The 17,126-nt window shown below is 43.8% G+C and overlaps 1 protein-coding gene across 1 annotated transcript in view; it reads right to left on the bottom strand.

Moving 5' to 3' along the window:
• TNPO3 (transportin 3) overlaps nt 1-15,358 on the bottom strand; it is a 68,789-nt gene extending 53,431 nt beyond the window's left edge. Inside the window, exon 1 of the mRNA XM_004707808.2 lies at nt 14,919-15,358. Within this exon, the coding sequence (XP_004707865.1) occupies nt 14,919-15,038 (120 nt within the window). The 5' untranslated portion in view covers nt 15,039-15,358. The remainder of the gene's footprint in view (nt 1-14,918) is intronic.
• Between the last annotated feature and the right edge of the window lie 1,768 nt (nt 15,359-17,126).

Raw genomic sequence — 17,126 nt, 5'->3', positions numbered from 1 at the left:
GAGAAATGATGTACAAATACGCTTTACACAATTGATGTGTGTATGGATTGGGATAACAGTTGTATGAGCCCCTAATAAAATGTTTAAAAATAATAATAATAATACGCAACATTGATCAGCCAAAGCAAACTCGATAACCAAAAAGCAAAAAAAGGGAGCAAAAAAAAAACTGTAGCGCCGTGGCCAAAGTAATAATACTTAACATCACCAATTACGGGATAACCATTGAATGTGCTTCCTGATATAATGCGTTGAAAAGGACCAATCGTCACCTATGCAGCACTCCTGCCTAGAAACCGTCATTAAGATCAATGGACACTACATTGACAACTAGACTCCAAAAGCACACAGGGCAATTTCAAGTGGAGGAGATGGACACACACATGTTCACTGTACAATCCTTTCAGGTTTGGAAGTTTTTCAAAATAAAAAGTCAAGAAAAAATTAAATAGCTGATTAACTGACTCGGAATTAGAAGGAGAATTTGAGAATTTATATTAAGAAATGGCCTGCCTAAAGAAGAAATGGAAATTCTAAAAGGGAAAACTACCAACATGGAAATTAAGAACCCAGCAATAGAAAGATTAAGCCAGATGACTGGGAGGAAATAGCTACACTGGTCAACAGGCCAACAGAAGGCAGTAAGGCAAAGCAGAGAGTCGAAAGAAGGAAGCATGAAGTCAAAGGAGGGTACAAAGTGCTCTTGGAGGGACTGCATTAGAAGATGCTGGAAAGAGTGGGAGAAAATGGACAGAGATTGATGGAATCCCTAAGACTATGACCATTAGCTATCCTTTCAGAATTGGAACAGAACTCACCTCAGGCTCAATATTTAGTCAACAGACGGCCTACATAGTGAGTAATGACACTAGGGAAGTACACACCCTGGAACAGTGGTTCTCAACCTTCCTAATGCCACGACCCTTTAATACAGTTCCTCATGTTGTGGTAACTCCCCAACCATAACATTATTTTCGTGGCTACTTCATAACTGTAATTTTGCTACTGTTATGAACTGGGTGCTACTGTTATGAAAAGGGGTCACGACCCACAGGTTGAGAACCGCTGTCCTAGAACAATCAATCATTTGAGATCGCAAGGACAGCATTTCAGAAAACAGGCAGGTTAGGAAATGCAGAATGGAAACAGGAACAGGCTAGAAGGGAGATGAGTAATGCTACATCAGGGGTGCTCACACTTTTTCAGCATGCGAGCAGCTACTTATAAAATGATCAAGTCAAAATGATCTACCAACTACAAAAATGCAAAACATATATTTATTTTTATTTACTACATTTATTCACAAGTGCATTGAGAATTATTTATATGTACAGTGTATGTTTATGTACCGCGAGTCCACATTGCACAAAACAACACAACACAATTAATGATGTACATTTTTTATCATGACCTGAGTTTACTCTGATGACAACACAATGGAACATGTGGAACACAGTGAAAAATAGTATCGGTAACAACCCAGAAGGAAAAGCGAGCCCAGGTCAAGAACTATCTAAAAAGAATTTTCCTAACTAATTTAAAAGCCACAGATTTCAGGAGCTAAATCTGAGGATACAGACCTCCAAACCAAACATAGTCAATGGCAACTCATAGCAACCCTATGGTAGAGCATGGTAGCATTGCCCCTGTGGGTTTCTGAGGCTGTACACCTTTACGCGAGTACAAAGGCCAACTTTCCCCCAGGAGCAGCTGGTCGTTTCTGACTGAGGACAACTCTGCGGTTAGAGCAGCCAAACACACCAGCTCTTTGAGGTCACGGGCCTAGGCCCTTGATAACAATGCTAAAATACCAGACGAAGAGGAAAACTTTAAAAGGGGGGGGGGCGGGGGCGGGAGATGCACTACTACCTTCAAAGATACAACGAAGACGCCTTAAAAGAAACAAAAACACTTAGCTCCGAAGAGTTTAAAAGAAAAGAACTACTAATCTATTATTGTCTAAGTTAAGGAAACATTCTTCTAAAATGCAAATGGAAGAAAAGGTATTTTCAGGAACAAAAAAAGAAGGCAGTCTGTCACCAGCAGAACCACAAAGAAACTATTGTAGGTATTTTTCAGGCAGAAGAGAAACAATCCTTGTACAGCATGGAAATGAAAATGAAATAAGCAATGGAAAGACTAGGTATATGAGTAAATCTCAATGAACACCGACTCAATAAAATAAAAATATGAGAAGATATAGAAAGACAAAAATATATAGAAAGGTAAGATAGGGAACGATAAAAATAACACTGCTTTTATGCTAAAAATAAACAAAGGCAAATAAACTGCAAAAGTAACTTCTTGCAGCCTTTGTGTCTAGGCCCCCATCAGAAAGCTGAGGTCCCAGGCCATGACGAAGATGGAAATCTAAGGCAAGTGGCCTGCTCAGAGAGCAGAGAAGCAGAGCTCTAGATAACTGGGTAGGAAAAATTCATCACACACATTTATTAATTACAACCACCAAGGTGGGGGGAAGAGGCATTCACAGCAGATCGCAGGTTCTTCCAGACCTGGCAGCTGAAGAGGCATTCACAGCAGATCGCAGGTTCTTCCAGACCTGGCAGCTGTTTGTGAGGATGCTTGCACGCAGGAGCCCAGAGTAAATCTCTTTTGGAGGCACCCTCCTGGGAAGAGAGGTGGTCACAAGCAAATAAAAGACACAGTTCTCCCTGGATCCTTTGCCCCTTCTGAACAAAAAGTGCAGGGCAGCAAACGACATCACTCTCAAGACAGTGTCAAGACCCACTGCAACTGTGGTCAGAGGAAGAGACAATCTCCACCCTAAGGGGCAGCCCTAAACAACTGTGGGCCCACGATATGACATCAACCCCAGAGGTCTCTTACCCTGATGGAGGGCGCCGATCTATGCTGGCCTGCTCTGCTAGATGCCAGCATGGTGTACTTGTCACAGGGAAGGAAAAAATGAGAAAGTCCTAAGAACAAGCCCGTGGCTGCAGGAACTGCTCAATAAAGGACTGTGATTATTGGCAGCCTTTACGTCTAGCCTCCCTCCCATCAGACTGTTGTAATCCAGATGGTTTTCCCTGGCTGAATTTTTTAGACGGAGATTGCCAGGGCTTTCTTCTTAGAAATCTGTCTTAGTCTGGAAGGAAGTTCCATGAAGATCTGTTGAGCAGATCTGACGTAGAATTCAAACCCAGGTCGGTCTCACACAGGGGAAGAAACAACACTGACCCCAAAAGACAAAGGGCACATTAGGACAACAGGGAAGACTCCTATCCTATTTCTATGCAACGTAATGGCAAGCCTAAATTGAAATCGAACCAATTACATTCACAGTAGCAATAAAAATAACAAAACCCTAAGAATACATTTATCAAACACCAACAGTGTGGTAAAGAAACTAGATGGTGCCCGGCTATCAGAAAGAATAGTAGTGTCTGAGGTCTTAAAAGGCTTGTTTTCAAAGAAGCAGCCATCTAAGTGAGGCAACAACTAAGTTCATATTGAAAAAGTTCACCAGTGGTGTAATCCAAAGATTGTATATATAATCCAAATCTAAAGGAGGGAATGGTATTAGAGCTTAAATTGTGACCTTCTGGTTTGTAGACGCCTATGGAAACTCAAAATACATTTGCAGGATCTACATATAGAATAAGTCTCCAGTGAATTCCCTCTGACCATAGTCAGAATATGAATATGAATAGCCTTGAGATAAGACAGAGAGCACTGTAAAGTGCATCACGAAAGATAGGATTAGGTTAAAATGTCATAGCCTATCATTTGATCTCCCTTTTGATCTATTTTAAAGTTGTTTCAGTTTTTACTATTTTTTGCTTTCTCTTGAGGTTGTTGTTTTGTCTACAGTCATTGTTGCTGGTATTGTTTGTTTTCAACCTGTTTTTATTTTGTACAATTTTCTATATACGAAATCAAAGATAGGTAGATCCATAGAGAGAGTAACTGGACAGGGGCATAGTAGGGGAGAATTGGGGGGATGGGGCACTAACAGCAAGTGTGAGAAGAAAATGTTCTGAAATTGACTCTGGTGATGACTGCACAAATCTTAATGTGACTGAATGATTGTACTGGATGATATGCTAGGCATATGACAATAAAATTATTTTTTAAATGTACACATTTTTAAAAATCTAAGGCATGTACAATGAAAACTATAGTCAGAAATTGAAAAAGACTTCAATAAATGAAAAAACACCTGTGATCATAATACATCCCAAATTTGTCTGCAGATTGAATGCAATCCATATCCACATCCCAGCTGGCTGACTTGCAAAAATTGATGAGTGATTCTAAAATTCACATGGAAAGAATATCCCAACCAGCCTTGAAAACAAGCAAGGAGGCCTTATACTTCCCAATCTCAAAGCTTACTGCAAAATGACAGTAATCAAGACAGTGTAGACTGGAGAAGGTCCCACCAAGAACTATCGGGTCACAAAGAAACCAAGCCCTGATACATGCAGAACTTGGCTGAGCTTTGAAACCCCGCTGAGTGAACTGTCAGTCATAAAAGGGTAAGCATTTATGATCTCACTTACATAGGCAAATGTACAGTTACGGCTGTTCAAATGTGCTTGTCTTTTAAAATATCAGTTAAGTACAGGATAGAACTTAAAGACATTACACTGAGTGAAATAAGTCAGTCACGAAAAGACAAGTATTATATGATCTCACTTATGTAAAAAGACAACAGCACAGGCAAATGCACAGGGACCAGTTTACCAATGGTTATAAAGGGAGGGAGGAAGAGGAACGGGGTGTGACTGCTTATGGAATACTCAATCCTAGTTTATAGTGAGGAAAAAAATCCCATTAAGGTAGTTTCACAGCCACTTAACATCATGGCTGTCAATTAAGTTATCTACCTATAAAAAGCAGAAATGGTAAAAACAGCATGATATGTTGACAACAACAACAAAAAAGAGTTGCTGAAGCTACTAAGCACCAACACCTGTGAGTTCTGGGACCTTAAGCCCGGCGATTTAGTCATGGTGTTATGTGACAGTTCACTTAAAAGTGGTGAGTGGTGTGTTCTACATTCTAGTTTTGTTTCATCATACCTGAGGTCTTAAATTTTTGTTTGCAAGCAGACATCCAAGGCACAACAAATGGCCTCCATTCACGGGGAACAAGAAAGGAAGGAAAACAACAGGAAGAGGAGGAAATGGAAGTGTGGTAAACTCCCCCATGGACAACCATCTCCTTTGCCTTTGAGACCAGAACTGGATGATGACCAGCTACCATTACTGACATTTTAATGAAAAGATTCTATAGAAGAATCCTGATCAAAAGGGGGAAATACAGAAAAGAACCTTAAAGTTTCATGGACTCCTCCAGATCTGCTAGAGTCAGGGAGACTGAGTGAACCCCTAAAACGACTGCCCTAAAATAATCTTTAAATCGAAATCCAAAAGTCTCCTTTCCCTCCAGTCTCCTTCAAACCAAACAATAGTTTAATCTTAACAAGTAGACTATCTGCCTGGACTATTACACAGTTTCAAAGTCTCTCCATGGAACTGACAACGCCGGGAAACTTAGGGGGCAACGAGTGTCTGCGCACAGGGAGAAGCAACTCAACTTGAAGAACGCAATCCATGTCACTGAACAGGACATGCACAAACTCAAATTGGTGCGTGCTTTTGCTGTGTACATTTTCAACAACAAAATAAATCACGTTTCAAAATGAAAGAACTAACGAACAAAAGTAACTTTCATAGAAACCTGGCACACTTGAATACCACAGGTACTAAAGCAAACTGTCAAGGATGACACTGCCAGTCCAGAGTGGTAAGGAGGATCATTAGCCACTCCAGTACCTTGTTCACAGTCCTCCCCGAGACTACACTGCCCAGGGATAGAGGTGGTTGGGCGGGAAAGGAAGAGAAAGGGGAGAGGGACAGAGGGAGGGCAGATTCTGTACAAGGAGAGAAGAAAACACACCTCATAGGACTTTCTAACCACAGATGCCAGGTGCTACCCACTAAAACCGAGGCCTGCGCTGGACTAAGCTCCACATTTTCAGGAAGGACCCCCTTCACCCGATGTTGGGGCTCAGAGGCGGCAGGAGGAAGCGGCAGCTCCCACTAGCAGCACATTTCAAAGAGGCTGCAACAAGATAACATCCTCCATTTAAGCATCTAATTCCAATCTTCCCGTGCACGCACAAAGGCGCAGCAGAGCAGGCCTTTGTGGGTGTCTTTGCAAAAGATTATTTCCATGACTATGTGATGAATGTAAAGCCTGGCAGTCCTTTCAAGTACATGCTCACACACTTCACAGCAGACTGCAAAGGCCTTCCGTTTCTTTAGTGGTGCACTGGGGGGGCTCCAAGCAGAACCAACAGCTCTAAAAACAACAACAACAACAACAACAAAAGGCTGCATCAATTGCCATCACTGCCCAGGCCCTCAACAATGCGCCCCGACAAGAGCCTTGGGGTTCATTAGCAGCCGAGAAGGAGAAGAGGATTAGGGCTGCTGGTTAATCCAACACAAAAATGTCTCAAATTAAGCAGCTGACTTAAAATAATACTTCACTGAGGATGAAAGAGCTCTCGCAAGTACAAAATGTAGTTCTGGCCAGACAAATACTTCATTGGACTTGAAAAGTAATATTAAAGTGTGTCACGTTGCTAGACTTTTCGCAGGTATTTTGGTTAGTAGCTAATGTATTGATTAAATACTTGGGGGGCGGGGACCTACATCAGAGTGCAGTGTGACAAGAACTCAGAAAACTACCAGTCAGTCAGTCACATATAGCAACTTTTTACACAGATGCTCTGAAACAATAGAGGCAGAACCAGAAAATATGAGTTTTGCTAAGTCAAGAAAGAGTTCTTTCCATGAGGCAGGTAAATAAAGCACAAACCTAATTTACCGAAAACAAAAAAGGCAAGTTTTTTAGCGTTATCCAAATAGCTTTTTAAAGGGTTTTTTTTTTAACTAATAGTTCATGAGAAGTTTACAAATTTTTGCCCAATGGCTAAAACAGTCTTAATGACAGCTAAAAGAAGTCAATAATAAGATAAATTGGCATCTTTTTCAAGAAAATATAGGATGACTCTCACTACCTAACACTCCCTGCCCCTGCCCCTGTAATAACCTATTTAGCAAGATGACCCAAAGTAAAGAAACCACGGTGAAATCAAAAGGAGGTAAGCCCTTCACCACAGCAGTGATCCGTGCATGAGAGCCACTCCAAAAGCTGAAAAGTGAGATGTTGAGCTCAAAGTGCGGTCCGAAGGATTCAAGTGGTAGAGAACTCGGAATGTTTAGAAAAATAGGTGCAGTTTCTAGTCCAAGTCTAGTATCCCACATTGGGGCTATCTGGTTAGATGGCAGTCCACTGTGACTGAGCAAAAGATAAAGGCAATGCAACAGTGGATGGGTCACATACACAGGGGCTCCAGTACGCCAAAGACGTGAAGCGGTTTTTATGGACCCGATGCAACACAGGAGCTCTCACACAAAGTGGCTACCGAACACCTGAAACAGAACTGGTGCACCTGGGGAACGGATTTTTAACTTTACTGAAGTGTTTGATTATGAATGAGTTCCATTCCTAAATCTGTCTGAACTTGAATTTGTACATAAATCGGAACAGCTAGATAAAGCTCATATTTACCATCAGTTAGCCAAATGTCTCAGTAAATAGTATATCTATGATACACTAAAATTTGGTCAACAAAATACGGCAATGTTTGATGCATATCACACAGTAGCGCCTGTTTGTTATTATAAACCACTGTATGTACCTCGAATTTTTAAGAAGCTTTATGGGGGTGGAACTGGTTTGAAAATGCAAGCTGAGGTCATACAGGCAGTCAGTCACAACCTAGAGGCTGCTTGTCATTTGAATTGAACAGGTAGGTTACAAGTGGCTAGGGGCTATCACGGGATGATGACACTAGACTGGTAAGCTCTTGGGGAGAAAGGACCTAGGTTTTATTATTTACTTTTATATCCCATTTCTAGCACAGTACTAGACATATATTATTCATATGTTCATTCAGCTAACCGAGCCACAGTAGTATAAGAACATTTTCTATTTTCCAAAAGGTTTTCCTTTAAAAGCATGTTATGTTTCGATTAGAGTTTTAAGGCATAAGAATAAACCAGGCCTAAATTTTCAGAGGAACTAAAATCAATGGCTGCAGTCACTAGAGAAAACCAAAGACTAGACTTTTATCAGTGGCTAGGAGAATCTAGGCTAAAGAATCAAGAACTTCTGGAGAAATAAGTTTGAAGTAGATATTCCTTCCTAATCAAATGTGCCAAAGAAAATTACTGAGAACACCTGATAAGCCAAACATGTAATGGCAACCTAGTGCAGCAAGGCATCATTCGACTTCCATCACTCCTTTTACTGTTTCTATACTGGAGCATGAAACTTTGTCATGACCGCTAATTCAGGGGGGTCTCTGTAAAAACTGCGTCCTTCCTATAATTTAAATTACAGTCTTAAAATAACCCAGTAGCATTGTCTAGCCAGTTATGGCCAACTCATTAGTCCTATAAAAAGGTGGCCTTTCCTTCCACTGCTTTCCCTTTGCTTAATCAATTGAGTTACTGGGTGCAGACAAAGCAAACCACCTAGTGTTGGGAACAGGTCCCTGCTGGATAGGCTTCGAGGTTTGCTCCACAGGAATTCTTTCTTTTAGAACACTTTGAGAAGATGTTACTTGCCTACCCCATAACCATGCTGTAAGCTGTTCCCAGTAATTCTGGTGGAAGTTTAACATATGAACACTAATGCTTCAGAAAATGGTTTTATACATAGACTAATAAAGAGAAAATCCAAACTCATAATATGGGTTAAACCATATCCAAACTACACATTTACACCAAATCCAATGTCACCAGGTCATTTGAAGTGACTCTAAGATTAGTAAGGTGGAGAAAGGGGAGATAGCAGGTTTTGTTTGGTTGTTTATTTGTTTTAGGGGGGTTGTTTTATAGCAAGCCAAGCAAATTCTGTTCTTTATCAATTTCAAACAGAATATTTAAATACAATGCTTGTTACTCTACTAAGCCAGACTTGTGGTGACAAATGTTATTTAATGACTACTTCAAGAAAGCTTTATGGAATCAAAAAGTTCTTTTCTTCCCTTTCTATACCTGACTCCTATTTCTAGCTTCTCTCACAGAGTTTCACAAGATTGGAAAGCATCACAGAAGGGTGAACAATAAATATCACTTTCATATGTCCATGGATATGATGGCGAGAAAGAGCAAAATACTGACATTCACAGATGAAGATAACTGTAAGCCCTTGGAGATACTCAAGCAGCTATGTCCCCCCCAAGAAGATATCCATCCACATCTCGTCCGTCAGCTTGTACATATCTTCCCCACTAAGCCAGCATTGAGCATCACTCAACAACTTGCTCTTAGTTCCCCCAGTGGCATCGCCTGGGAAGGTTCTCTCTGGTCACAGTGACTTTTTCTATAAAAGCAGTTTTGTTTCGCTCCAACCTTTTTTTGTGATGGCTGATATAAGAAAACAATGTACAGCTGCGAAATTTTGTTTCCTGCTCTGGAAAAATGTCACAGAAACTGTTGTGATGTTGGACATGGCTTAAAAAGACAACACTATGGGAAAAACTCAACTGTATGATGGTTTTCTCATTTCAAGGAAGGTGAAATGTCAACTGATAAACCTCAACAAAAATGTCCACTCCTATTACATTTGGAGTTCATTCCAACAGGTCAGACAGTTAATCAAGCTTTCTATTAAGACAGCAGTTCTCAACCTGTGGGTTGTGCCCCTTTGGGGGTCGAATGACCCTTTCACAGGGGTTGCCTAAGACCTTATTTCTGATGGTCTTAGAAACCAAGACACTGCACTTCTATCTGTCTCCAGGCGGGTCCACCCACAAGAAAATACGCCCACATAAGAGGTCACAACAAGAGGAACTGTATTAAAGAATTGCAGCATTAAGAAGGTTGAGACCCAATGTATTAAGAGGTTCTGAAAAGATAGGGTAACAGTGTGCAACAAAAAAGGCCTGATTTGTGGCAGTTGGGGGACTGGTTTGCTACCACAATGCACCAGCTCATGGAACCACCTGTGTGTGCCAGTTTTTGGCAAAAATCAGCATGCCCCTCCTGCCCCAAGCACCTTACTCACCTGATCTCTGATCTCGCTCTGTGCAACTTCTTTTTGTTTCTGAGAATGCAGAGGGACATGAAAGGACAGCGATTTGAAGACATAGAAGAGGTGAAGAAAAAAACGTGGGAGGTGCTGTCAGCTATCCAAACAGATGAGTTTGAAAAATGTTTCCAAGAAAGGAATCAGATTTGACAAATGTATTAAGTGTAACAGAAAGTACTTTGAAGATGATAAGGTTGTTTAAATACATAGCTTTGAAAAAAAATTCCAGATTTTTGGGGTACCCCCTCACAGACTCTCCCCTTCTGAGGGATTAGCGACCAGAAACCCTAATGGACAGCAGTGGAACACTGTCAGATGTAGTGCCAGAAGGCGAGCCCCTCAGTTTGGATTGAAAGGCATTCAAAATTCAACCTGGGTTAGAGCTGTCTCCTTAAGAGTAAAGTCGACCTTAATGCCAAGTATAAAACTTTCAGGACCTTCATTTATTGGTGGGGCACAACTCAAAAAATGAGAATAGCTGCAAACATAAGAGACGCGTTGACACAGTGGCTGCAAGGTACAAATGTGACCCGGTGGCTCAGGACCAGGCAGTGTTTCATTCTGTGGTAAGCAGGGTGGCTGCGAGTCAGAACCAGCTCCAAGGCATCTAACAACAAGCACATGTTCATCCAACAAACATTAAGAACCAGCCATCCTGCTCCTTTCTCTCCTAATAACCAGGGTGGCCCTGAGTGAGGATCAAGGTGATGATGGGGAGTTCTGAGTTCCTTGACTATGGGTATGGAACTGTACCAACAAGGACAAAAGACAGGAATCCTGCAGTCTAGTGGAGCTGACCAAACACATTTCCAAAATGATAACTGGCAAATGCATGAAATCAAGCGCTCTACGAGTGCAAAACCTAGCAAACAACGGGCATCCAGTCACTTCTGACTCATGGCACCCCGATGGCACAGAGGAGAAACGCTCCTGTGGATTTCCAAGACTAACTCCTTAGGGCAGGAGAAAGCCTCGTCTTTCCTCACACAGGGCAGCGGGTAGTTTCAGACTGCTCACCTTGTGGTCCCGTCGTAACCCCTTTACCAGCAGGGCTCCTTTCTAGGAATGCAGTCTGGGGACAGTGTCTTTCAGCTGAAGAGATTCAGTAACACCTTGAAGGAAGACATCAAATCTAGGCATGGCCTTTAAAAGGAGGGTTACTTTCTGTACTTAAAGCAGTTAGGTAATAGTTAAGCACAAAGGTTAAGATATCAAAGAAATAACAAAACAGGACAAAGGCAGCACCGCCTCTCAAAAGAAAAAAGGGGGGGGGCATTTATTTCCTATGGGAGATAGTGTAGGTCTTTGAATGCTGGTATACAGGATATCCAATAAAAGCATCCAGGGAGTGAGAAGGGAATATTCAAATATGAAGGTCCCTGAGAATGCAGGAGGCAGAGTTAGCAGGGTGCAGCCATACTGAAGTTTCCTAAACCACGGGGGAAGGGGTTATGATGTACCTGGGAAAGGGACTGGAAAGACAGACTCTGGGATCCAAAGCAGATAAGGAGAACAAGGCAGGCAGACCTGATATGGAAAAAGAAGATAGCTAATGAGTTAAAGTTTTGATGAAATTCCCTGGGTGAAATTCAGGGACTTCTCTGTAATAAAGAATCCTGGTGGCACAGTGATTAAAGCATTCAGCCTCTAAACCAAGGGTTAGCCGTTGAAACCCACCAGTCACTCTATGGGAAAATGATGTAGCAGTCTGCTTCCCTCTAGACCAATCGCAATGGAACCACTGTGGCGCAGTCCCACTCTATTCTGTAGTGGAGCTCTGAGTTGAAATGACTCAACAGCAACAGGTTTACTTGGGTTTCCTGTTTCACCCGGTCTATCTGATGGAACACGTTTCCCTCAGGGCCCTTCCAAAAAATCCACTCAAATGGGAACAAAGAGATTAAAGCAATAAAACAGAAACCCACAACCACAAAGAGAATGAAAACAATATATGCCAACAAAACTATGGAAACTAGAAAGCTAATGGATGCGTATAACTGTTGGTAGCTCTGAGAAGGGCTGCCTGGTGGGAGAGGATAGAGAGGCTACCAGATTTATATTACAAAATCCCAGAAAAGCTCAAAATGAATGGGAAGCACCAAGTATAAGTGAAAGCTGATTCACAGGTGGGGCTGAAAACACACAGAGAGAGAGAGAGAGAGAATCTGTATGAGAAGCAGTCAGACTCCTAGGTTCCCTGACTGAGCAAGCCTCCAGATGCTAGAGGTCTACCCTATTTCCCCAAAAGTAAGACTTCCCCTGAAAATAAGACCTACTTACAGTTTTGCCTCTGGCTGAAATATAAGGCAACCCCCCAGAAAATAAGGCCCCCCGGAGCTACTGTAACTGGATGTGGTCCAGCCGGAACAGACAGGAAGTGCGAGGTCTCTTTTAATAAAACAAACAATAAATGTGTACCCTATTCTTCTTCATGGAAAAATAAGACATCACCTCAAAATAAGACCTAGCACATCTTTGGGAGCAAAAATTAATATAAGACACTGTCTTATTTTCAGGGAAACAGGGTACATACTTTGAGAAGACTCTAGAATAACAGATTCAACTCGGGACAAGTCATGGGAAAACGGAATGAAAAGAGAATTTTCCCAGGAAAATTCCCCTTGTGTGATCGTGAAAACTGGAGAGTAAATGAAAGCCTCCATACTTACTGGTGAAACCGACTCCCAGACTCATTCCCCACCTGGCTGTGAGGGCACTAGAAGACGCCTGGGGGTGTGTGGGGGAAAACACCCTGAAATCAGACCAACAGAAAATGGAAAGGATGGGCAGAGGTTCCCTTCTCAATTACCCATCAAATGAAGGATGGGCATTGATGATGTGTGACTGTGCTGGGTATTTTTCGGTCAACTTTTTCACACTTTTCAACCATGTTTTCTGTCAAGCTGCTAAGCGCAAGGTCAGTAGTTCAAAACCACCAACTGGTCCTCTGGAGAAAATTTAAGGTTTCTTCTGCTCCTATAAAGATTCATAGGCTCCCAAATCCCTCAGGCCAGCTCTACTGTGTCCTATAGGGCCTTCATGCGTCAGAATCGACTCAGTGGCAGAGGGTTTGAGGTTGGCTGTCACACAGGATACCAACAGGTTCCCATGTCCCCTAGGTCCTGGTTAGGTTTGGTCTAGGGTCCCAGCAGGAGACCAGAAGGAAAAGAATGAGATATTTAGTCTTCCAGTTCCCCCTGGGCAAGGCCATTTCAAGTTGGCTGGGACCCTTCAAGTGAAAGCCACCACTCTTCTCAAGGCAAACATCTCCATGCCCTTTCCCCACTTTGGGTTAATTACTCCATCCCCTAATAGCCAGACCCTGGGATATTAACAGTTTGGCTACAAGTTATCACACTACTTGTTGTGGAACCATTACACCCACATCTTCATAGATAGTTCATAGATATAAAGATAAGATATACCCTCCTCTGATTATACATTTCAAAAGTACCATCTGCTCCTGACTATTAACAGAAGTGATAAAGATAGGGTCTAAAAGACTGGTGGAAAGTTGGGAGAGAAAAAGGAAAAAAACAAAACCCAACTCTTCTATCAAGTTGATTCTGACATAGCAACCCTATAGGATAGGGCAGAACTGTCCACGTGGGTTTCCAAGGCGAGTAACTCCTTCTGGGAGTAAAAAACCTCATGCTTCTGCGGAGCAACTGGTGGAGTCAAACTGCTGACGTTGCAGTTATCTGCCCAACTCGTAGCCCACGGCAACACCAGGGTTCACAGGAACCTATTTTTTTGTGTGTGTGCACTGTATGCCAAGATCTTTTGAGTTCTTTGTGTATATTAACAAATGTAATCACAACTGCCCCTACGTGATAAGCACAGATTTTTACTTGGCCCCTTTCCATTAACGAGGACAAGAATAACAGTTGCTAGCACATAGTAAACACTCAAATATTGATCTAAATACACACAATAAGCAGAATAAAAAGGGAAGCGCCAACTTTTGTAAGACCGGGTAGTGTGATGTAGCATTACTCCTTGTACTTCAGGAAAGATAAAAGTGGTTATTTTGTCCGTTTGTATAAGCCCTTTCCGTTTCCAAAGCATTTTGTAAAGTAAATCCCGGGGCGCCCACAACAATTGTCTTGGCCAGAAGATAACTATCTTCAAGAACCGGAAACCCAGCATCCGGAAAAACGGGTGTTCCAAAGATTTTTCCGAAACCAGAATTGTTATTTTTTTCCCCTTTACGCTGTGTTGCAGCCCGATACAAGGAGAAAACAAACACGTGGGAGAAATCTAGACGCCTGAGAAGTTTCGAGAATAATGCACTCACACCAGAGATGTGGCCGGGGAGGAAACCGTACGGGAGCACGGGGAAGAAACGGCCAGGTGGGGCAAGGGGGCGGGGGGCTCCGATGAAGCATCCTTCCGTGGAGAGTGCAGAAAGGCTGGCGTGGGGACCTAACCCAACCACGGGGGTGGTGGTGGGGGGGACGGCGACGAAACGGAAGGGCAGGGCCTAGGGAGGCAGCAGCACTCGTCAAACGCGATCGCGGCCACCGGCGCTAAGTACGAGGACCTTCCAAACCCCAGCCTACGGGTTGGGCGAAGGCCCAGTTCGCGACCGACCAGCTGCGACTAGTTTGGGCGCCGAGGCTGAGGAGGTAGCTCGGCGGCCCCACCCCGCGGAGGCAGCTCCTCCCCGAGGAGGATCTCCCGAGGCCAAAAGCCGGTGGACGCGGCTGCCCCCACGAGCCCGAGCCGCACTCACGCCGCCCCGACCCCGCGGCGCCGAACGGCCTCTCCGGGCCCCTCACCGAACGCTGCAGCTCCCCCAGCCAAAACGAGGCGCGCTCCTTGCCGCTGGGGTCGGGGTCGTGGTAGAGCGCCTGCACTGCCTGGTACACGAGCTGCAGGGTGGGCTTCGCCCCTTCCATGGCGGGGAAGGCCGGGGCGGCGGCGATGGCTCTGGCGCTTCTCCCGGGACTTCTCCGGCTGCTCCTGCTTGCGCTTCCTCACTGCCTCGGCCTCGGCCGCTCCCTGACTGGCGCCATCTCCTCCTCTTTGGCCGTTACCAGGGCAGAGGGGTTCGCGTGTAAGTGGCCCCCTCGGAAACCGCGGGCAGGTCGCTTTCGGGTTCCCGCCTTGTTTTTCCGCTGCTCCCACGAATCGCTAGACGTCTGGGTCCGGACGCTAATAGTTGGCTCTTCCCCCGCGGTCTGGCCCCCCGAAACCTGCCTCCATCGGACCCAAACCCTGCCCAGGACGTGAGCCGGTTTACCCGGACCGGAAGCGGCCGCACCGACCCCTCTGGCACACTTCCGCCCCGTGCTATGCAAATTGCCTCCTTCCCGACACGCCTCCCTGCCTTCCCGCCCTTTTCCGGAAGTGACTGTCGGCCCCGGACCCGGGGAGAAGGGATTAGAGTAGGGCGCGTTGTTTCTGGCCTCCGGTTGGAGCTTTTGAGTCAACTTGCCTGCCGTCGCTGAGCTGCTTCCTGGCCCCCACGCACCAGGCGCCTCGATGTAATTATTCCTTAGAGTGTTGTATTAGAGCTCCGCTTCTCATCAATAGCTTTGTGAAAGTAGAGGGGCGGCGAAAAAGAGCAGGACCCTCGGGGAGGTGGATTGGCACCTTGCTGCAACAATGGGCGCAAGCATAGGAACGATTGTGAGGATGGCCTAAGACCAGGGGGCCTTTTGGGGTTCTGCTGTGGTCGCTATGGGTCGGAACCGACCCGATGGTACCCTACCTAACAACAGCCATTTACCGTGGAAACTTCTAAATCCAGTTTCTGAGTCTCCACGTAAATTTAGCCTCCCTTGAATTCTCCCAAGATTAACCAGCATTGTGAACAGTTTTTTTTGCCTTCAGGCAGAGTGTGTGTTTGAAGGTGGACTACTGCCACCTAAATGCAGCCAGTCCAGGGAGGGACAGCCTAGCCCTTACGAACTTGCCTGGGTGTGCCCCTAATAGAATCTGTGGGCCTAAAACCCAATATGATCAGTGAACTCATATTCTAATTCCTTGGGTCGGAGGACCCCTAACCAATCTTGTAAGTTTTAACGATTCAGAATAGTGTTAGGCATCACAGTCATTAGCCCTTTTCCTGCTTCTGTGGTTGTTCTTACTGCAACTGTGATGTATTGATTTGCCGCCAGTCATGCTCTTGTGAGAGTTTACCTTGCATTTCATGTCAATTTAAGTGATCACATTTCTGTAAATCCTTGGACACCACTATGACCTTGTGCTGATGGTCTCCTTTATTTGCTGATGAGTCTACTGATGTGTCTTTGTCTCCATCGTCTTTAAGACTTTACTAAAGTGTCTCAGATGAATTATATTTGAATTTGAGGCTTCTTTTCACTGCCCTAGCAAGATGTTCACTCTACTAGACTCAGGACTTAAAACACCATTCTGCATGATTCTAGTGGAGGGGGCATAAGCATAATCAATCAGCTATTCTACAAATCTGAAATAGGTGCCACATTTAAGTACCTATATACTCGAGTATAAGCTGAGTTTTTTCGGCACATTTTTAATGGAGTTTTTGTGGTAATATTAGGTGTATCGGCTTGATATTTGGATCAGCTTATGCTCGAGTATATACGGTATGCAAAATACCTAGAATCCCTGTTCAGACTCCTTTCCTACCACGTGCTTATACCTAAAGGGGTCATTGAATCTGCCACTCTGGAACTTTGATAAAACAAAGCACTTGCATACATTTTTCATGATCATTGAATTGTAATTTTGTGTATGTCATTCTTTCCAAATCAAAAGTTAGTGGTCAAATGGGCTCCAGTTCACACACACAAAAAGTAGAACTCCTACAGTCTACCACAAGCGAGTATTTAAAACAAAGAGCAATATTTTCAAGAGTACCCCAACATTACCACTACTCCTTTGCACTAATAAATAAATATTACTATTTGATGAATGCTTACAACGTATAGAACATTACAATTGCAAGATCTGGTTTGACAACTTTAGCAATGTGACCTTAATCTTACCAGGTTATCTCA

This window comes from Echinops telfairi, unplaced genomic scaffold (assembly GCF_000313985.2).
Source record: "Echinops telfairi isolate 266 unplaced genomic scaffold, ASM31398v2 ScPeMD7_23;HRSCAF=83, whole genome shotgun sequence".
Taxonomy (NCBI): Eukaryota; Metazoa; Chordata; class Mammalia; order Afrosoricida; family Tenrecidae; genus Echinops; species Echinops telfairi.
This window is presented reverse-complemented; position numbering and strand designations above follow the sequence as displayed.